Source organism: Meles meles, chromosome X, assembly GCF_922984935.1.
Source record: "Meles meles chromosome X, mMelMel3.1 paternal haplotype, whole genome shotgun sequence".
Taxonomy (NCBI): Eukaryota; Metazoa; Chordata; class Mammalia; order Carnivora; family Mustelidae; genus Meles; species Meles meles.
This window is the reverse complement of record NC_060087.1, coordinates 83940861-83964040: the sequence shown is the minus strand read 5'-3', so window position 1 is coordinate 83964040 and position 23180 is coordinate 83940861. Positions and strand designations below refer to the sequence as shown.

Sequence of the window (23180 nt, the reverse complement as noted above, 5' to 3'; positions counted from 1 at the left end):
CTTGGAACTGTCCTAAATCCCAAGCCATACTCCACTGGGTAATTTGGCTTCCCTCATTAGAAATACCTTGTATAGAGAATTCTAATACTTTAAACTTGAAAATCAATTCAAATATTAAAATGCAAAGATGTAAAAAATTAAAGGGCATATTAAAAACAAGAAGCAAAAATTGGATATATATATATATATATAGTATATAATGAATGAAAAGATAATGTACATTAGGTCCTGTTTTGTGTGGCAATGAACTTTCCAACATGATTTGAAATACATGTATCTGTAATCTAACTATTTAAATGTATACAAATGTAATCTAATTATACAAATGTAAAACAGATAATATTAACACATGCCGATGCACACACACATGCTCATGCACACACTCTTGCTTTCCTTTGAGACAAGTACAGTAATGGCTGTCACAAAGCTGTCACAAAGCTGAGCACCCACAGACATGTGTATAGGTCCAGAACATTCTTCTTACACATACCAGCACCAGCTATATCTGCTAGATTTAAGGAAAGCCTCTCTTCATTTCTGCCACCAGTTTGCAAAAGCCTCCTTTCCTCAGATCAGAAAAGCAGTAGTTTCAGCATTAATCAAGAGGGGGGTAATCAGCTCTAGCTCTAACTGTACACTAGTGAAAAATACTAATTTTGCAAAAGACAAATTCAACACATGGTAGTTTTTTTTAAGATTTTATTTATTTATTTGACAGACAGAGATCACAAGTAGGCAGAGAGGCAGGCAGAGAGAGGAGGAAGCAGGCTCCCTGCAGAGCAGAGAGCCTGATGCGGGGCTCCATCTCAGGACCATGGGATCATGACCTGAGCCAAAGGCAGAAGCTTTAACCCACCAAGCCACCCAGGCGCCCCAACACATGGTAGTTTTACAAGCAGTTTATGAAATAGTTCTGCAGCCCAGTTTTTTTTTCTGGAATAAGTAGATGTGGGTGGAAGTGGTTGAGATGTATGGATTCTCAAAAGTGGTTTTGTTTTTCACAAATCTACATTGCCTACATTCATTTAACAAATACTAATTAAGCTCTGTTGTATGCCAGACAATCCCACCTCAAAGTGACTCCTAATTGGCAAACTCTGTGATCCAAACAGATTTATCCATCTAGTTCAAGACCTATATCTCCACTTGGTCCAAGGCACCTCAATCCGCCCAAGCAGGAGTGACTAACTCCTGCTGACATCCTTTGTCTGCTCACAGAAATTGGTCCTTGAGATCTAAAAGTCCACTAATAAAGGAGACGCAGCCCAGTAGCTGGAAGAACACTTAGGATGTGGAGGCAGACCAATCGATGAGGACACAATTTCTGCTCCACCACTGACTTGGCTGAGAAATCCTGGGAAATGTACCTAACCCCTGTGAGCCTAATATTCATGATCTAGAAAGGGACTGTGGATACAATCATTTTTAGACTTCTGTGAGGAGGTCAAAAAACTCTAGTGAGTCTGCCCAACTCTGATCAAGAATTGGTTCCCATTAGGAAAGTGTTGGTTTACTTCTCACCCTGTTTTTTCCCTACCACAGCAGGGATGCCATTGTCATGTACTCAATGGCATAGCAAGGATGTAGACAGAATTCCAAATTAACACAAGAAGTACCATGTGAACACATGATGTCATAAAGGATACTCACAACCATTTCTTGGTGCAAGGATCAGTTAATACTGTAGTAGAGACTGAGGGGAAACCCAGGCAGCCTGGGTGAGAGGCACCAAATGATTTTTTTATTTTATTTTATTTCCTTTCAGCCTAACAGTATTCATTGTTTTTTTTTTGCCTTTTAAATTTATTTATTTTTTTCAGCATAACAGTATTCATTGTTTTTGCACAACACCCAGTGCTCCATGCAATACGTGCCCTCCCTAATACCCACCACCTTGTTCCCCCAACCTCCTACCCCCCCGCCCCTTCAAGACCCTCAGGTTGTTTTTCAGAGTCCAAGTATCTCATGGTTTACCTCCCCTTCCAGTTTCCCTCAACTCCCTTCTCCTCTCCATCTCCCCATGTCCTCCATGTTATTTGTTACACTCCACAAATAAGTGAAACCATATGATAATTGATTCTCTCTGCTTGACTTATTTCACTCAGCATGATCTCTTCCAGTTCCATCCATGTTGCTACAAAAGTTGGGTATGCATCCTTTCTGATAGAGGCATAATACTCCATAGTGTATATGGACCACATCTTCCTTATCCATTCGTCCATTGAAGAGCATCTTGGTTCTTTCCACAGTTTGGCGACCGTGGCCATTGATGCTATAAACATTGGGGTACAGATGGCCCTTCTTTTCACTACATCTGTATCCTTGGAGTAAATACCCAGTAGTGCAATTACAGGGTCATAGGGAAGCTCTATTTTTAATTTCTTCAGGAATCTCCACACTGTTCTCCAAAGTGGCTGCACCAACTTGCTTTCCCACCAACAGTGTAAGAGGGTTCCCCTTTCTCCACAGCCTCTCCAACACACGTTGTTTCCTGTCTTGCTAATTTGGGCCATACTAACTGGTGTTAGGTGGTATCTCAATGTGGTTTTAATTTCAATCTCCCTGATGGCTAGTGATGATGAACATTTTTTCATGTGTCAGATAGCCATTTGTATGTCTTCATTGGAGAAGTGTCTGTTCATATCTTCTGTCCATTTTTTGATATGATTCTCCGTTTTCTGTGTGTTGAGTTTGAGAAGTTCTTTATAGATCCTGGATATCAACCTTTTGTCTGTACTGTCATTTGCAAATATCTTCTCCCATTCTGTTGGCTGCCTCTTTGTTTTGTTGACTGTTTCCTTTGCTGTGCAGAAGCTTTTGATCTTGATGAAGTCCCAAAAATTCATTTTCGCTTTTGTTTCCTTTGCCTTTGGAGACATATGTTGAAAGAAGTTGCTGTGGCTGAAATCGAAGAGGTTACTGCCTATGTTCTCCTCTAGGATTCTGATGGATTCCTGTCTCACGTTGAGGTCTTTTATCCATTTCGAGTTTATCTTTGTGTACAGTGTAAGAGAATGGTCGAGCTTCATTCTTCTACATATAGCTGTCCAATTTTCCCAGCACCATTTATTGAAGAGACTGTCTTTTTTTCCACTGTATATTTTCCCCTGTTTTGTCGAAGATTATTTGACCATAGAGTTGAGGGTCCATATCTGGCTCTCTACTCTGTTCCACTGGTCTATGTGTCTGTTTTTATGCCAGTACCACGCTGTCTTGGTGATCACAGCTTTGTAGTAAAGCTTGAAATCAGGTAATGTGATGTCGCCAGTTTTGTTTTTGTTTTTCAACATTTCCTTAGCAATCCGGGGTCTCTTCTGATTCTATAAAAATTTTAGGATTATTTGCTCCAGCTCTTTGAAAAATACCGGTGGAATTTTGATTGGAATAGCATTAAAAGTATAGATTGCTCTAGGCAGTATAGACATTTTAACAATGTTTATTCTTCCAATCCAAGAGCATGGAACGGTCTTCCATCTTTTTGTGTCTTCTTCAATTTCTTTCATGAGTGTACTGTAGTTCCTCAAGTACAGGTCCTTTACCTCTTTGGTTAGGTTTATTCCCGGGTATCTTATGGTTCTTGGTGCTATAGTAAATGGAACTGATTCTCTAATTTCCCTTTCTGTATTTTCATTGTTAGTGTATAAGAAAGCCACTGATTTCTGTACATTGACTTTGTATCCTGCCACGTTACTGAATTGCTATATGAGTTCTAGTAGTCTTTTGGATTTTCCATATAAAGAATCATGTCATCGGCAAAGAGAGAGAGTTTGACTTCTTCATTGCCAATTTGGATACCTTTTATTTCTCTTTGTTGTCTGATTGTTGTTGCTAGGACTTCTTTTTTTTTTTTTTAAAGATTTTATTTCTTTGACAGATAGAGATCACAAGTAGGCAGAGAGGCAGGCAGAGAGAGAGGAGGAAGCAGGCTCCCTGCGGAGCAGAGAGCCTGATGTGGGGCTCGATCCCAGAACCCTGGAATCATGACCTGAGCTGAAGGCAGAGGCTCTAACCCACTGAGCCACCCAGGCGCCCCTGTTGCTAGGACTTCTAATAGTATGTTAAACAAGAGTGGTGAGAGTGGGCATCCTTGTCGTGTTCCTGATCTCAGCTGGAAGGCTGTGAGCTTTTTCCCATTGAGGATGATATTTGCTGTGGGTCATTCATAGATAGATTTTATGAAGTTCAGGAATGTTCCCTCTATCCTTATACTTTGAAGCGTTTTAATCAGGAATAGATGCTGGATTTTGTCAAATGCTTTTTCTGCATCAATTGAGAGGACCATGTGGTTCTTCTCTCTTCTCTTATTGATTTGTTCTATCACATTGATTGATTTGCGAATGTTGAACCAACCTTGCAACCCAGGGATGAATCTCACCTGGTCATGGTGGATAATCTTTTTAATGTACTGTTGGATCCTGTTTGCTAGGATCTTGTTGAGAATCTTAGCATCCATATTCATCAGTGATATTGGTCTGAAATTCTCCTTTTTTGTAGGATCTTTGCTTGGTTTGGGGATCAAGGTAATGCTTTCTGATGCTCCTGTTGTTATCTTTGATTTTTGTGCAATGACAATGAGACGGGGATTCTGCTGAGATGCAAACCTTTAGTAAGTGGATATGCACGGGCACAAAAGTGTGTGTGTGTGCTCTCTCTGATTTTTTAATCACATGCCCACTCTCCTATAAGATTCCCAAAACAAGGCTGTGATTGTGATTGCTTCTGTTGAATCACCTTCTTTAAGGAGGCCTCTGGTCCTGTTTAGACTTAGCTGGTCCGTCTGGGGATTTCTATAGCTGTTAGGTAGCTCATTTTTAACACTTCCCCCTTGACAACATTATTTCTGAAGTAATGTCAGTTCTCAAAGATGATTCTGATGCTCTGTACACTGTATGTTGACTATGGACCATTATTCCTCTTTCTAATATTTGATTGTTTCATCGGTGGATTTTTATGAAAACACGTTGTTTTCCTGGGATTCTTCAAAGGTCACTAATAAGTTTTCTCTTTGTTGTTCTTGTTGTTTAGTATCATTATGAACTCATGGCTTTTTAACATGTCGGTGGGCTTCAAACCATTGTTTTGAGCAGAATGAAATGATTTATGTTCTACTCTTGGGCTGAAAACAGACGGTAAGGGAGCAAGGATGAAAATAGAAGGACCAGTTGGAAGACAGTATAATCCAGGAGATAGATGTTGGGGTCTTGGCCAGGTGGTAATAATAGCGGTGGTGAGAAATGGCTAGATTATGGATGTACTGGAGAGAGGAGGCAAGAGAATTTCCAGAACAGTTGGATGTGGAGTGAGAGTGAGAGAGCACTCCAGGCCACTTCCAGGTTTTGAGGACTGAGCCATTGGCATTTTGGCATTAAATGCTCTGCCCATGTTTAATTCCACTTCCAGCGCCACACAGGGAAGGTCCCAAAGGTTGTGAGTATCAGGGTGTCATGACAGCAAGGCCACACATTGAAAGCAGTGACTCCGCAGAGGAATTAATGTGAGGCATGGTTGTAATCAGTACATCATGGAGCATTCAGCAGTGAACAGATTTTTAGCCATAAGTGTAAGACAGCATGGAGTAATTAAGCTACAAAATGTACAACACACAAACTGAGAGAGCCTTAAATATTAGAACTCCAAAAGAAGCTGTTTTCTACCAGTCTAGGTACCTTAATCCTCCCCTCACTGCCTACCCAAACCACTAGCATTATTATCTGCTGTTTCACTGTTTCAGTTGAATATGGTAAAAATAAAATACCCTTAGTGAATTCACTGTGGGAAAGAGAATTGGGCCTCTTACTTCTGTAGATACCAGAAAAATTCCAAATCTTTCCATATGTAAGTTATATATGTTGGCAGGGAGTATTTGCAGGGGGAATGGTGAGTATCAGTACAACTCTTGGGAGTGAATATAGGATGAAATAGCACCAAAACACTAAGTGTACTTGTGGTTACAATATCCAAGAAAGTAGAAGTCAGATCAAAGGAAATTGATAAGAGAAAGAGGCACTACATAATAATAAAAGGATCAATACACTGGGGAGTCATAATGATCCTAAATGTGTATGGGCCAAACAACAGAGACTCAAAGTACATGAAACAAAAAAACTAAGAGAGCTGAAAGGAGAAATAACCACATCCATAATTATAGTTGGGGCCTTCAACAGCCCCCTCCCATTTAGCAAGGGATAAAATTACTAGAGACAAAACCAGCAAGGATATAGGAGATCTGAATAACACAATAAACAGGATCTATGTGACATAAATATAGTACTCCAACCAAAGACAGCAAAGCACATCCCCCCCCCAATATCTATCTAATATTCATCAAGCTAGAGCATCTCCTGTATCATCAAACAAACCTCAACAAATTTTAAGAGAATTGAAATCACACAGGGCGTGTTCTATAACCATAATGGACCCATGTTAGAAATCAATAATATAATGAAAAAAGAAAAATCCCTGCACACTTGGAAATGCTAGTTGACATATCATCCCAGTTTGTAATTCAGATCCTTGTTATAGAGAAGCTGAGGTTAGGAAGAGTTGTCCCCTCACCTGAAAGGCATTTCAGGCTGGGCAAAAAGAAAATTCACTCTGGGTATTTCAGACTGAGTATTGTTGACAACAAGGCTAGAGGGAGGGGAACAGCTTAGGAGGCTATTACATCAGTCTCACCTGACATTAAAGCTTGAACTACACCAGCAAAGGAAGTACAGCTTGCTGAGTGTTAGTGGGATCATTTTGGTGAGTGACTGAATTTGGGAAGCATGAGAAAGAATGCTTCCCTGGTATTGGTGTGGTATTTAGACAAGCCTAAAAGAAGGCACAATTCAGATGTCTTCCTAGTGTATGGCTGGTTTCTAGTCTAACCCATGGATGCACACATCTCTGTTTTTTATAAGTCCTGCTTCATTCTTTAAAAGGTTCAGTACAGTTTCCTCCTCCTCCTCTCCCAAGATCCTCCCCTGATAGTGCCATCTGTCAAATAAGGCTCTCCTATCTGGACAAGCAGAGGAGTTTCCTTTCTGGGGTTTGGGGGATTGGACCCCAAATCCAGGGCAGGCTGACACTTTGCTTGCCCTACTATGGTGTTAGCCTAAGATGGGTACATGGTAAGTGGACCACTGACATGTCTTCAATCTTGTATTTTTCCCCTTTTGAGAATACAATGATGGTGATAGCTCACCTCAAGGAAGAAAGAAAGTTTGGAGTTCATTCCAAGGTAATTTTGTCAAGAGGAACCCTCATTATGAATGTGATGGATATGAGCCTCAGCCTTCACACCTCCAGGAGAATGATGGAAATGTGTTGATGAGGGATGTCCAAGAGGACCCCAAAATAAGACAGTAAGTGACCAGGAAGACTGGTTTGCATGTAGCAACCCCTGGGACTAGGTGAATCACTCTCCCTGGTCTTCTTTTTCTTCTCTCACTGGAAAACTGAAGGATGCCAGAAGTGGAATAGTGGTTGAGAAATCCTAACTGTATTCCTGGTGACAGAAAGGGGAGGGTGTATAGAAGAAGACTTTCTTAGCATTTATGGCCCTACCATTGTCTTTCCACTTCTCCTCCACAGCATTCCCTATAGCACCCGGCGCAACAAGAGGAGAGTGAAATGGCAAAAAGAAGGCCATATCCATATTACTGTGTGGAGAGATAGAAAAACTCTGAAGAGAGAAATGGGGGAGAACACACAAGATGGAAACCCAGGGAAATGGTTCAAGATCAATGTGAGTATCTTGGCAAGGTCTGCATTAGATAGACTATCCTGGAACCTTATTAAAAAAAAAAAAAGGAAGACCACATTAAACAACCTTACGTCAATTATTTGGAGGAGAGCTTTCCAATGGAGATTTCTCTTCATCAGAGAGTCTAGGAAATCCATATTTGGCACAAAAATAAGAAATAATGCCAGTGATCGCTTCTTTCGAAGTCCTAGGCAGCTCAATAGAAGCTCAGATAAGAACGCTGTTGGGTCTGTTTCCAGCTTTAATTCTATGTTGTCTCTCCTCACTCCCATCCTTTCTTCTCACCTTTAGATTCCCTATGGGCAAAAGTATGACAAGACATGGCTAATGAATTCAATCCAGAGCCATTGCAGTGTCCCCTTCACTCCAGTGGATGTAAGAGAGGATGGTGAAGCCAGATGAGTGGGCAAAGGGAAGTGTGGGTGGGAGAAGCCAAATGTTCCAGAAGACTCTATCCTCCAAAATTATTGTTGCCTCCCCCTCCTACAGTTTCACTACATGAAAAACCAGGCTCGGTTCTTTGTCCAGGGTGTTGGCACTGCCTCTGCACTGAAGGGTGTCAGCTACAAGATTTATGATGAGGAGAACCGAAAGGTATGTGTTGAGGGCATTACCTCTCCCTAGTCCTGGGGAAGGAAGACAGGGCAGGGCTGGTCATCTTCTCTGGAATGAAAATTCTTGGTGTTTACGCCACCTCTCCTTCCTGCAGATATCTATCTTTGTCAATCCCTCCAATGTACCCTACTCTGTGAGGTATAAGTTGGATGCAGAAGAAATGGAACAGCTAAAGGTAATGCAGATTCAAGGCCCATTGTGTGCCCACACCCAGACCCACCTCTTCTTCCTCCAGCCCCTGATTTCCCTATCCCCACCAGAGCCTTCCAGTGGCTCTCTGCGTCTCTCTCTGCAGATGACCATGAACAAACGCTATGACGTCTCCCAGAAAGCTCTTGACCTCCAGTGTCTCCGCTTTGACCCAGGTACACAACAGCAAAAATTCTAGGGCAGATGAGGGCACGGGATCTTCTTGGGAGGGAGACTGAGGGATGGTGATGTGAGAAGGGATTGGTGCTGGCCCTAGACCCCACTCTCAGCCTTCTGATTGCCTCCTTTCGGTTTCCTGAAGACTTGGTGGGCCATGATATAGATATAACCCTGAACCAAAGAAACTGCATGGCTGCCACCCTGCAGATCATTGAAGAGAATTACCCTGAGGTGAGAACTTGGGCCCAGTGCTGTTATTAATGGTAGGGGGTGGGACACATGGGGTGGAAGACAGAGTTTTCTCTGAGTCCCTGGTAGTAATTGTCACTCTAACTCTTCTTCACCAACAGCTGTTGTCCTTGAACTTGAGCAACAACAAACTGTATGGGCTAGATGGCCTGTCTGACATTATAGAGATGGCCCCCGCTGTCAAGAACCTGAACCTCTCCAAAAATGAGGTGGGAAGAGGGAGCCAAATCAAAGTTGGGGTTGACAATGGGTGGTAGTGCTCATCAGAGTAATGACAGGAGCAACAGAAGGTACCTGTGTGGAAAGATGGGAGCTCGGGTGCAGAGCTTGTGTGTCTCTTTCCCTGGGAATCTTTTCCAGTTTCTTCCCCATATTTCTCAGCTGAACTTGGTGTGGGAGTTAAACAAGATGAAAGGACTGGAGCTTGAAGAGCTTTGGCTAGAAGGAAACCCCTTGTGTGACACCTTTCCAGATGAGTCCACCTACATAAGGTCAGTGTGAACACCTCTCATACTTCTTGGGAACCCTCGGTCCTGGGAGCCTGAACTGTCCCTGAGAATGCATATATGCAGGAAGCTACAACTCTAGTCCTCTAGAAGGACCATAGGTGCAACCTAATCCTCTCTCTGTGTCCTTCAGCTGTAAGGAGTTTCCTTCCTCTGACCTGCTCTCCTGCTCTCCTGGTCTGGAGTCTGTTTTCACCTCTCTGCAGTCAGAGTTCTTTTTCTTTTCTTTTTTCTTTTTTTTTTTAAAAACCATCTTTTAAAAATTTTTTTATTTAAATTCAATTTAGTTAACATTTAGTGCATTATTATCTTCAGGAGAAGAATTTAGTGATTCATCAGTTACATATAACACCCAGTGCTCATTACATCAAGTGCCCTCCTTATGCTTTCAGTGTTCTTTAGAATGCTCTCCAAGAGTGCTCCAGGAAGCAAGTCTCCTCCTCCTCAGCAGGACCAGGAGGGACCAGACTTGAGCCAGATGTTAGTGCTTTGAACTGAGAAGGGTCCTCCAGTCCAGGGCCTCAGTGCTGAGACAGGCTTTCCTACTCCCTGCTGAGATGGAGTTTCCCTCCCTTGTTCTGAGAGGGGACCTCCTTCTCTTACTCCGAAAGGGTTGCCCTCTCTAATTTTGGGCTACTGTGGTGGCTTTCCTCCCACATGCTGAGGCCAAGGTCCTGGACTCCTACCATCACGATATCATTCCTCTGACCCAATGCCAGTGGCAAGGCCCTGCTTGGGAGAAACCAGGGTTCCTGAGTCAATGGGCCAGAAATGGGTGACTGCCAGTGATCAGAGGCCTTTCTGAGGCAGGAATGGAAGGCACAGGGCAGAGGTGCTTGAGAAGACAGAAGGACAAGCCTCTCAGAGGCACTGCCCCCTCCTTTCCCTCCACACATCACATCTCCGCAACTGATCCTTCAGAAAAGCCCTGGGTAGTCCCACACAGATATGATTCCTCAGGCTAGGAATCAACTAAGACAGGCACACGTGCACAGGGTCCATCAGGAAGGAAGGCAGTGATCATGAGAGAGGACCACAGACCCTCAGCCCCATGCTGACCTGGGGGTTGACCCTATACTCCCTCTGGGGAAAATCTCCTGCCCCTGTGGTTGTCTTGTTCCCCAGCTCAGACTGAGCTTACACAGGTGACAAATTTCATCCAGCATGCAGTGGGCCCCCAACCCAACACCTGCATGTTTTCCATTCCTACCTTGGGTGCCAGGGCCTCCCAGGGCAGATGAAGGATAGGACTGCAGCCAGGGAGCCATTTCCCCATTCTTCTCTCTTCTTCCTGATCCCTACCACCATGGTAGAGCTTCTTTCCCTTCGCTTTGCTTTGCTGCTCTTCCTCCTTAGTCTCTGGTTCCATTATGTCTCTCCTACCTCTCCCCTCCTACATTCATTCCCTCTTCTGTCTTCATCCACCCCGCCCCCCTACTCCTGGGCCTTGCCTCACACACCTCCCTGCCCCAGCATCCTGGGACATCCCTGGGGAATATCAGGGTCTTGCAGGATTCTAGACCCCTAGTAATGTAGCAGAGCTCTGGGCTCCCATTCCATTCCCTCTTCTCTCAGGAGTCTTCAGTGGGGATTTGGAGGAAGGAAGGGAAGCAGGGAGGGGAAGTCACCCCTGGAGCCTGAGCTCCAAATGTTGGTTCCGGTGGCACTGAACAAGGGAGTAGGGGCAGTCTAGGTGGAAGCTACCCTCCCTCTCCAGTGGAAAGGAGAGGGAGGGAAGGGAGGGAAAGGATAGGAGGGAAGCTTCGCAACCCTGACCTATCAGTCACTTCTTTCTATTTGGATTTTGGACAGTGCCATCAAGGATTGCTTTCCTAAGTTGTTACGCCTGGTAAGTGACTACACTCATCATTGTCTCTAACATTGATCACTGCCACATCTTTGGGTGTTCTCTAGATTACATGTTTGTGTCAGACCCTTATCCATTTTAGGGTACCAAGACTCCTGAAAATGACATGGATATGCTCTCTGGAAAAATGTGTGTGTGTGCACACACATATACACACACACACGACAGAAAAAAGTTGCATATAATAGTAAATACTTTCCAGACGTCATGTTGAAGACACACACTGTAATCTTGTCCATGTAATTTCCAGTGTGCTTTCATACCTAACCTCTGATCCTCACCCTCTCTTGGGCTCACCTTTTCCCCTGATCATCCAGGGCCGCCACCCTCGTCTCCACTGCTGACTTCTTCTTCCCTTCTCCAGGATGGCCAGGAGTTATCACCACCAGTTATCACTGATACTGACACACCCTGCTTGTTAAAGCCCTGCAAGGTGAGGAAAAATTGATCAAACAACATTTGGGCTATTACAAGGGAGGTTTTATCAGCCACATAGTCTCAAATGTCTTTTGATTCCAGGAAAGCTACAAAGGATCTGATGCACTGAAGAGTCTAGTCCTGCAATTCCTACAGCAGTAAGTACTCCTGGGAATCTGGAGAAGGGGATGGCTAGGATGGGTGAGGCCACCCAACCTCAGAACTGCTGACTAGGTCTAGAAATCTTATTTGGGGTCCAGACCACAGAGATAGACTGTCCTCATTACTCTCCCACAGGTACTATTTCATCTATGATTCTGGAGACCGTCAGGGTCTCCTCAATGCCTACCATGACGAGGCCTGCTTCTCCCTGGTCATTCCCTTAAACCCCAAGGACCCAGGCCCGTAAGTACCAAAGCCCAGTCTCTGTTTCTGGACTCTGTGGCTCCCCAGCAGACACAGGGCAGCTCCTGGAATCACCCACACTGGCCACACCACCACTTTCTGTTCTTCTTTCTCTGCTAGAAGCAGCTCGTGGGAGTACTTCAAGGAAAGCAGGAATATGAAGAAGCCCAAGGACACCTGTGCGTATGTGATGAGGAAGATTGGGCAGGGAAACGGGGTGTGCAGGGGTTAACTATTATGGCCCAGGGTGTGACGACCCCTAAACTTGGCTTGCTTCTCCTCTCCCCATAGCCCTGTGTGTTCAGCCGCTAAAACACACAAAATATAACATTGTGTGCTCCCTCTGTGTGCTGCCCAAAACACAGCACGATCTCAGCTCCTTCTTGGTGGACATGTGGTTCCAGACGGTGAGCACCTTCTTCCTCCCAAGGGCAGCCCCAGAAAGCCATGGGTGGGTAGGAAGTATAGGTGACTTAGCACCTGGGCTCTTCCCTTTCAGGAGAGGATGCTCTGTTTCACTGTCCATGGGGTGTTCAAGGAAGGTGAGTGTGCATAGAGTCCCTCCCCAGATGCCCCACTGCTCCCTCCCCGCTGGCTGAGATCCCTCTCAGAACTGCCCCAGCTTCCCTGATTTTCCTTCTCTTCCTATTCCCACTGTGTTCTGCCTCCACTGTCCCCAAACCATCCTGGTCTGAAGTGGGTCTATGCTAGTCTGCCCCACACAGCTTGGGCATTAAGGACACAGTCTGTGGAGTTTCATGGCTGTCATCCCAGATCCTTATTCTGAGAACTACTTGGGGTGTTTACTTAACCTCTAAGTTTCCTTCTTTGCAAAATGGAGCTAATAATGCCCACGTCTCAGATAACTGAAAAATGAATCAAATGAACTTGTGGAGTGTTTGTCACAGCACCTGCCACCTAGTAGAGGCCCTTTCGCTGGGAGTAGACTGTCCCTACTGTTGGCATCCCCATACCAAACATCCTGACTCCCAGTGAACAATAGTTCCCTTCAGCATGAGTATCAGGTCAGACCCTGACTGGGGAACACTGTGTGGGCATGTGACGTATGTGTGACTCTAAGAGGGTATTGTTGTTTGTTGTTGAAGTGGAGGGAAAGTCTCAGGGTTCTGTTCGTGCCTTCACCAGGACTTTCATCACCATCCCTGCCAGCAATTCCAGGTGAGTGCCTCATTGTAGGTGAGAATGCTCATCCCAGCCTGGGCTCAGGGTTGTGGGAGCATGGTGGTGAAGACATCTTGGTTTTCTCACTTTGTGGAAAGCCAACAGGTAGATCCAAGAAGCAGTCTAGTGTAGTGGTTAAGAATATGGGTTCTGGAGTTAGAGCACTGGGTTCTCTTCTTGACCCCAGCACTCACTGGCGTCACATGACCTCTCTGTGACACTTTGTCTTCCTTGGAAAATGGGGATTAGCTTAGCATTCCCTTAGGCTATTGTAAGGGTTAAATGTGGGTGTAAAATCATTCCTGGGTTGCAGGTAAGTGCACATCTAGTGAGGTTGGTAGATAGTCGCTGCAAAGGTGGGCTCTGTGAAGGGGTGGAGGCACAAGCCACGGAATCTGGGGAGGATGGCAGGCACAGTAGGGGTAAGGAAGGAATCTGGTTGCTGAGTGGCAGTGGAAACAGGATCATTGATCTGGATGTGGAGTTGTACATTCATCTATTTGTCTGAGGGCCCATTTTCTCTCCAGTCTATGCATCGTGAATGATGAGCTGTTTGTGAGAGATGCCACCCCCAGTGAGACTTGGAATGCGTTTTCCTACCAAGATCCTACACCGACTTCCAGCTCCATGCCCACCCTCTCCCAGGAGCAGCAGGAAATGATTCATGCTTTCTCCACTCAGTCTGGGATGAAACTCGAGTGGTCTCAGAAGTGAGTGGTGGATGTACATGGGAAAGGGCAAGTGCGACAGTGACTTGGGTGGAGGAGTGTGAATCAAAGAAACTCACAGGAAATTTGGAAAAATAACATTTTGGATAGTTTGCTTACAAAAAGAAAGAAAGAAGAAAGTGAGCCCATGGAGAAGGTGTCATACTATTATATATGTGAAGGATTAAAAAAATAGTATAATGCTCAATGACATTGTTTTATATATAGAAAATCTGAAAGAATCCACCAAAAAGCTAATAAAACTAATAAATTCAGCACGGTTGTAGGATAAAAGACCAAAATACAAAACTCATTTTTATTTCTATGTACTTGCAATGAGCAGTCCAAAAGTTAAATTAAGAAAACAAGCCCATTTATAATAGCATCAGAGTAGTAAAATATTTGGAAACAAATGTAACAAAAGAAGCACAAATCTTACACTCTGAAATCCATAAAACATTGTGAAAAAAATTTAAAAATGGGAAAGACACTCCATTTCCATTGGTTGGAATATTGCTAAATGGCTTAATATTGTTAAGATGGCAGTAATACCTAGAGCAATCTACAGATTCAACACAATCCCTGTCAAAATCCTTTGTAAAAATTGATGGGGTTATCCTAAATTTCACATATGAGTGCACCAAAACAATCTTGAGAGAAAAGAACAAAGTTAAAGGACTCACACTTCCTAATTTCAAAACTTGCTAAAAAGGTACAGTAATCAGGACTATGTGGTGCTGACATATGGGCAGTGCATGAATCAATGGAGTAGAATTGAGAGTCCACAAATAAACTCTCACATTTACAGTCAATTGATTGTCAGTGAGAGTGCTGAAAAAAATGTGATGGGAAAAAATAGTCTTTTCAGCAAATGGTATGGGACAACTGGATATCCATATGCAAAACAATAAATTTTGACCCTGGATTCACATCATGTACAAACAGACTATAGGTGGATCAAAGATCTAAAGGTAAGAGCTAAAACCATTAAAAAATTGGAAGAAAACATACATGTAAGCCTTCATTAATTAGGTAAGTGTTTCTTATATATGACACCAAAAGCACAAGAAACCAAAGAAAAAACAGATAAACAGGGCTTCATCAAAATTAAAATGTGTTGTGCACCAGTGAGCACTATCAAAAGACTATAATCCCACCAAAGGAATGGGAGAAAATATTTGCAAATCACATATCTGACAAGAATCTCAGGGTCCTGGGATCGAGCCCCGCATTGGGCTCTCTGCTCGGCAGGGAGCCTGCTTCCTCCTCTCTCTCTGCCTACTTGTGATCTCTCTCTCTGTCAAATAAATAAATAAAATCTTAAAAAAAAAAAAAAGAATGTATGAAGAATGCTTGCAGCTCAACAATAAAAGGACAAACGACCCAATTTAAAAAGTAGTAGAATGGTCTGAATAGACAGTTCTCCAAAGAAGATACATAAGGGGCCAAGGAGCCCATGAAAAACTTCTCAACAATTATTTCATTAAGGAAATGTAAATTAAAACCACAATGACTTACTACTTTACACACCACTGGTATGGCTTTGATCAATAAATGTTTAATGAGGTTTTTTTTTTTAGATAAAATTATTTGGGAATTAGATAATGGTGATTATTGTGCAATCTTGTGGCTATACTAAGGAAACACTGAATTGTACACTTTAAAATGGTATGTGCATACAAAAATAATAAAATGGTATGTGCGTTATATCTCAATTAAAATGACTGGAAAATTGTACTTTTAAATTTCCTATTTATTTTCTTGAATATCCTTTTTTTAATCAAAATATATTAAGTTCCGTTGTTCTTTTGGAAAGGTCTATTTTTCTGTTTTGAATTCTAGGGGGCATGAATGCCAGTGATAGACATTTTCACTAGGTCTTTCTTCATCATTTGCACGTAGTGTTCATTCCGGTACATGCATCCCAGCAAAGAAATGGCACAGATTTAGCATCCCACGGTCAGAATGTCTGTACTGTGGTACTAATTAGATCACCTGTTCTTCCACTCCAGGTGCCTTCAGGACAACGAGTGGAACTATACCAGAGCTGGTCAGGTCTTCACTATGCTCAAGGTGAGGTCTGGGAATCATGAAGCGGGCTACTGATGGGCATTTCTGGGCCTTCAGGAAGGCCAAGAAAATGGAGGCTGGGTGGCCTGGGAATGAAACTCCGGATCTGGCTCTTCTGATGTCCCAACTTCTTCCCTCCAGAATGAGGGCAAGATCCCAGAGGAGGCTTTCAAGCAAACCACCTAAAAGAAGCCTTAGATGTCCACAGCATCACTGTTTCTCTTTTCTCCAGCCTAAGGCTATACCCATGACTGGGGATGGAGGCCTGGCTAACCAAGAAATCAAAATTACCTTGCAGGCCAGGTAACATAAGCACCTGAAGGATCAGTTGTTCCATGTACTTTCCTGACACATGATCGCTGTTTATTTTCATAATAAAGAGTTGTGTTGCACACTGTATGTTGTGTGTCCTAGATCACTCTTCTCCTGCCCCAACCGTGAGCCAGTAAGTCCAGGACTGAAAGGCCCTGTCCTCTTCCCGACATTGTTCACCCTGGCACAGCAGGTACAGAGGCTTGACTCCACAGGTAGTATGTCAGTAAATTCTGGTGAGAAGGTACAAACACTACTTGCAGGGATTGGCCTTTGGAAACAGTGTGACTCAGATGCTCTACCTGGAGGCCTGCAGAAGCCGGCATGTGGCCTGGAACAATAGGGGATTTGCAAGGGCTGCCTACCAGCTAGTGAGGACAGTGGAAGGAAGGAAGATGAGGACTCACACGTATTTACTTCTTATTCCTAATCACTTGGATGCATTCAAAGGCATACCATCAACAACTTTATGACTTGCACACCGGTGAATGGGAAATGGGCCTTTTCACACCTCTCACCACACTTGGATTTGTCTTCTCATCTATCCACTGTACTGCCCCCCCCCCTTCTCTGAAAGTGCACTGTGGGAGAGTTCTTACTTTAGCTCCTAATAGTGAGGGAGAGCCAGCCTGTTTGCCCAGTGCATTTGTTAGAGCGGCGACAAGGGTGCTCCATGTCTGTGTGCTTGAGGGGGATCAGACATTTAGTTTCACATCCAGACAAACAACAGTAGCATGGAACCTGACATTATGGTTGGCTCTGTGGGTAATTTCTCAATGATCAGCAACTGGCAGTTCAGTATCACAGGTAGGAGTTGAAAAGGACACTCATGCATTTTATTTTCCACACTTCTGTAACATTTGGACTTTAGACCACAAGCAGTCATAATTCTTGAAATTAAAGTAATAGCAGTACCAAATTTCACATTACCATCCTATAAATGATGGCATAGGTGAGGTATCACCAGTGTACAAATTATGCCCTATTGGCAGGTCTCACGTAAGTCATTTCCTACCACTTGCCACTTTTCAACTCTGTATGTACATTTACAGAAGGAATATAGAGGTGTGTGAATTTAATTAGATATATGAACTAAGGGAATAATTGCATTACATAAGGAATAATTCCATGCTATTCCATGCAGTACCTCAGGGATCAAAGAAATATCTCCACCTCCTTACCCAGAGAACAGAGCCTGCATTGTGAGGAATAGAGGCAGTCTCACATGTTAACAAGCAATTGTTGTGTCTGGCTCAAATTAAGCTCTCTGAGCTGTCTGAGTTCCCTCATGGGCAAGGACTACAGAACCCATTACATGGCACCTTTACTGCTTTTCTCTACATGATTAGGTTTCCACATCCTTGGCCTCCTTCTCTAGCTAGCTCAGATGCCATGGTCTTCCAGTCACTCATTCTTCGGCCAATTCTCCCAATTCCATTGGTCCCATGGTACAAAGGCATCAAGTTTATGGACACCTCCAATGAGATGCCCTTCTCACAAAGGCTACTACTGGGGATGGATGGTGGACCCCTTCCCACACACCCTCAGGCCAGGAACCTCTGTGGGGAAGGAACCCCAGAAGCAGCTGCAGGAACTCTAGGAGGAGTGACCTAAATGATGACTCTATCTCCAACTAACTTCTGTGCCTTTACTAAAAATCCCTCTGACCCTAGTGTGTCACTCTGCTCCCAACACTTTGTCCCAGAGCTTGCTCTGAACTGATACCCTTGTCCCTAAGATTCCTGCCCAGATGCTCTACTCCAGCTCTAGTTTATAACTGTTGCTTATCTTTCTTTTTTTTGACATTTTATTTTAATTTTTTTCAGTGTTCCAAGATTCATTGTTTATGCACCACACCTAGTGCTCCATGGAATACATGTCCTCCTTAATACCCCCCACCAGGCTCACCCATCCCCTCACCCCCTCCCCTCCAAAACCCTCAGTTTGTTTCTCAGAGTCCACAGTCTCTCATGGTTCATCTCCCCTTCCAATTTACCCCAATTTACTTTTCCTTTCCTTCTCCTAATGTCCTCCATGTTATTCCTTATGCTCCACAAGTAAGTGAAACCATATGATACTTGACTTTCTCTGCTTGACTTATTTCTTTCAGCATAATATTCTCCAGTCCCATCCATGTTGATACAAAAGGTGGATATTCATCCTTTCTGATGGAGGCATAATATTCCATTGTATATATGGACCATATCTTCTTTATCCATTTGTCTGCTGAAGGGCATCTTTGCTCTTTCCACAGTTTGGCAACTCTGGCCATTGCTCTATGAACATTGGGGTACAGATGGCCCTTATTTTCACTACATCTGTATCTTTGGGGTAAATACCCAGTAGTGCAATTGCAGGGTCATAGTGTTGCTCTATTTTTAATTTTTTGAGGAATCTCCACACTGTTTTCCAAAATGCCTGCACCAACTTGCATTCCCATCAACAGTGTAAGCAGGTTCTCCTTTCTCTACATCCTCTCCAACACTTGTTGTTTCCTGTGTTGTTAATTTTGGCCATTCTAACTGGTGTAAGGTGAAATCTTGATGTGGTTTTTGATTTGAGTTTCCCTGATAGCTAATGATGATTATTTTTTCCATGTGTTTATTCTGCTTATCTTTCTATATATGGATTCTATTTACCCTATTTGCCTGATCATAAGTCTTTAATGGTACCATTTCTTTAATGACCAGAGAATTTCTCTTCAAGCACTGCTCCTTATCATTCTACCACCCTGTAACCATTGTGCTGGAGAAAAATCAGCCATTGGATGTGAACGCATCACTCCTTCAGTGAGCATAACCAAGGGCGGAAGCCTTGGCCCTAGATCATACAAAGTTGGGCATTGTCTCACACCCCTGCTGAAATAAAATAAAGCAGAGAGAAATGGTGTCTGGTTGTTCTTAGCACCCTAACCTGCATCAAAGAAAGGTAGTAATGTAATGGTAGGATGGCATGATTTCTGGGTGTTAAGGAGGACAGTTGTTTGTGGCAGGGTCTGAAATTTTGCAGTTGTAACAGGATCCCAGTTGTGATGGTTAATTTTATGTGTCAACTTATGTAGACTGTGGTACCCAGATACTTGGTCAAACATTATTATGGATATTTCTGTATGGATTGTTTGGGATTAGATTAATATTTAAATCAATAGATTTAGAGCATAGCGGATTACTCTTCATTATGTGGTTGGGTCACATCCAATCAGTTGACGACCTGAATAGAGAAAAGACTGACCTCCCTGAAGGAAGAGAGAATTCTGCCAGCAAACCACCTTCAAAATTGAATTACACCTCATCCCTAGGTCTCCAACCTATCAGCCTATCCTGCAGATTTGGGGCTTGTCAGGTTCCACAATAGCAGGAGCTAACCCCTCGATTAAGAGGGGAAAAAAGAATGAACCATACAACAAACTACACAAACCAGAATAAATGGAAAAATTCTTGGAAACATACAACCTACTAAGATGGAATCAGGAAGAAATAAAAAAAATTCTGAACAGACCAATTACTTGTAAGAAGATTGGGTGACCATAAAAACAAAAACAAACAAACAAAAAACTTCCAATGAAAAAAACTTCAGGACCATATGGCATCACTGGTGAATCTTACCAACATTTATAGAAAAATTCGTGTCAATCCTTCTCAAACTTTTCCAAAAAATTGAAGAGGAAAGAACACTGCCAAATTCATTTTATGAGGCCAGCATTACCTTTATATCAAAACTAGAAAAGGACACTATTAAAAAAAACTACAGGCCAATATCCTTAATCAATATAGATGCAAAAAATATCAATAAAATACTTGCAAACTAATTCCAGCAGCACACTGAAGGATAATTCACCAAGTGGGATTTATCCCTGGGATGCAAGGATGGTTCAATATATGCAAATCAGTAAGTGTGATACATCATATTAATAGAATGAAAGAAAAAAATGCATGATCATTCAATAGATGCAGAAAAAGCCTTTGACAAATTCCAACAACTGTTCATGATAAAAACTTCTTAACAGATTAGTTATAGAAGGAACATACCTCAACATAACAAAGGCCATATATGACAAGCCCACCAGTAACATCATTTTCAATGGTAAGGGGTTAAAAAGTTTTTTCTCGAAGATGAGGAATAAGACAAAGTTGCCCACTTTGATATCTTCTACTCAATATAGTACCAGAAGTCCTTGCCAAAGAAATTAGATATTAAAAAGAAATAAATGATCAGAATTGAAAGGAAGAAGTGAAATTATCTCTATTTGAAGATGACATGATTTTATATGAGATAATCCTTAAGACTTTACCCAAAATTGTTAGTTCTAATCAGTGAACTCAGTAGTGGTGGGACACAAAATTAATACACAAAAATCAGTAGTATTTCTATTTGCCAACAGTGAATTATCTGCAAAAGACATAAAGAAAACAATCTCATTTACAACAAAAGAATAAATGAACTATTGAGACTTCATCAAGATAAAAACTTCCACACAGGGGCGCCTGGGTGGCTCAGTGGATTAAGCCGCTGCCTTTGGCTCAGGTCATGATCTCAGGGTCCTGGGATCGAGCCCCGCGTCGGGCTCTCTGCTCCACAGGGAGCCTGCTTCCTCCTCTCTCTCTGCCTACTTGTGATCTCTCTCTCTGTCAAATAAATAAATACAAAATCTTTAAAAAAAAAAAAAAACTTCCACACAGTGAAGGAACCAATCAACAGAGCTAAAAGTCAGCCTATGGAATGTGAGAAGATATTTGCAAATTACATATCTGATAAGGGGTTATTATCCAAAGTCTGTAAACATATCAAACTCAACACCCAAAAAATAAATGACCCAGTTAAGAAATGGACAGAAGACATGAATAGACATTTTTCCAAAGATGACATCCAGATGGCAATCAGACACACTAAACGTTACTCAACATCATTATCAGGGAATTACAAATCAAAACCATGATAAGATACAACCTCACACCTGTCTGAATGGCTAAAATTAACAACACAGGAAACAACAGATGTTGGCAAAGATGTGCAGAAATGGGAAACTTCTTATACTGTTGATGGAAATGCAAACTTGTGCAACCACTGCAGAAAACAGTATGGAGGTTCCTCAAAACGTTAAAAATAGAACCACCTTACAACCCAGCAACTGCACTACTAGGTTCAAAGGAGCACATGCACCCCAATGTTTATAGCAGCATTATTAACAATAGTCAAATTATGAAAAGAGCCCAAGTGTCTATCAACTGATAAATGGATAAAGAAGAGATGGAATAGGGGCGCCAAGGTGGCTCAGTTAGTTGAGTGTCCAACTCATGGTTTTGGCTCAGATCATGATCTCATGGCTCTTGAGATCAAGGCCCATGTGGGACTCTTTGCTCAGCGGAGAGTCTGCTTAAAGATTCTCTCCCTCTGCCCCACCTTCCACTCTCTCAAATACATAAATATTAAAAAAAAAAGAAGAGGTGATACTATTATCCAACCATCAAAAAGAATGAAATCTTGCCATTTGCAACAATGTGGATGGAGCTACAGTGTATTTTTTTAAGTGAAAGAAGTCAGTCAGAGAAAGACAAATACCATAGGATTTCACTCGTACGTAGAATTTAGGAAACAAAACAGATGAACATAGAGGAAGGGGAGAAAAAGGGAGAGGGAAGCAAACCATAAGAGACTCTTAACTATAGAGAATGACTGTGGGATGATGGAGGGTAGGTGATCAAGAGTTGGACTAAATCAGTGATGGATATTAGGGAGGGCACTTGTGTTGAGCACTCAGTGTTACAAGTGAGTGAAGAATCACTAAATTCTACTTCTGAAACCAATATTACACTTTATGTACACTCATTAGAATTTAAATGAAGAGCACCTGGGTGGCTCAGTCGTTAAGTATCTGCCTTTGGCTCAGGTCATGATCCCAATGTCCTGGGATCAAGCCCCGCATCGGGCTCCCTGCTCAGCAGGAAGGTTGCTTCTCCCGTTCCCACTCCTCTGGCTTCTGTTCTCTTTTGCTGTGTTTCTCTCTGTCAAAAAAATAAATAAAATCTTTTAAAAAAGTAATTTAAATAAAAATCTGAAAAAAACAAAAAAGAAGCAATCTCACATACACTAGCACCGAAAACAATAAAATACTTAGGAATAAATTTAACCAAGGAGGTGAAAGGTCATTACACTGAAAACCACAAAACACTGATTTAGGAAATTGAAGAACACAAATAATTGGAAAGTATCCTGTTTCATAGATGGAAAAAATTAATATTGTTAAAATGTTCATACTACCCATAGCTATCTATAGATTCAATGCAACCTATCATTTTTTTACAGAAATGGAAAAAAACAATCCTCAAATTTATGTAGAAGCATAAAAGACACTGAATAACCAAAGCAATCCTGAGAAAGAAAAACAATCTGGGAGGCATCACATTTCTTGATTTCAAGCTATATCACAAAGCTAGAGTAATCAAAACTACATGGTACTGGCATAAAAACAGATACAAAGATCACTAGAAAAGAGAGGGGTGCCTGGGTGGTTCCGTGGGTTAAAGCCTCTGCCTTCAGCTCAGGTCATGATCTCAGGGTCCTGGGATTGAGCCCTGCATAGGGCTCTCTGCTCGGCAGGGAGCCTGCTCCCCCCACCCTCGGCTGCCTCTCTGCCTACTTGTGATCTCTAGTCAAATAAATAAACAAAAGAAAAGAAAAGAATTGAGAGCCCAGAAATAAAGCCAAGTATATACTGTCAACTAATATTTGACAAG

The 23180-nt window shown here is 42.5% G+C and overlaps 1 protein-coding gene across 1 annotated transcript in view; it reads left to right on the top strand.

Moving 5' to 3' along the window:
- LOC123935082 (nuclear RNA export factor 2-like) overlaps positions 1-16383 on the top strand; it is a 43665-nt gene extending 27282 nt beyond the window's left edge. Inside the window, exons 3-22 of the mRNA XM_045995527.1 lie at positions 7163-7346; positions 7576-7729; positions 8039-8122; positions 8237-8341; positions 8457-8537; positions 8658-8727; positions 8874-8962; positions 9082-9189; positions 9362-9471; positions 11299-11335; positions 11718-11786; positions 11873-11928; positions 12068-12175; positions 12296-12354; positions 12467-12582; positions 12675-12717; positions 13282-13354; positions 13885-14067; positions 16077-16137; positions 16276-16383. Of these exons, the coding sequence (XP_045851483.1) occupies positions 7163-7346; positions 7576-7729; positions 8039-8122; positions 8237-8341; positions 8457-8537; positions 8658-8727; positions 8874-8962; positions 9082-9189; positions 9362-9471; positions 11299-11335; positions 11718-11786; positions 11873-11928; positions 12068-12175; positions 12296-12354; positions 12467-12582; positions 12675-12717; positions 13282-13354; positions 13885-14067; positions 16077-16137; positions 16276-16320 (1835 nt within the window). The 3' untranslated portion in view covers positions 16321-16383. The remainder of the gene's footprint in view (positions 1-7162; positions 7347-7575; positions 7730-8038; positions 8123-8236; positions 8342-8456; positions 8538-8657; positions 8728-8873; positions 8963-9081; positions 9190-9361; positions 9472-11298; positions 11336-11717; positions 11787-11872; positions 11929-12067; positions 12176-12295; positions 12355-12466; positions 12583-12674; positions 12718-13281; positions 13355-13884; positions 14068-16076; positions 16138-16275) is intronic.
- The last annotated feature ends 6797 nt before the right edge of the window (positions 16384-23180 follow it).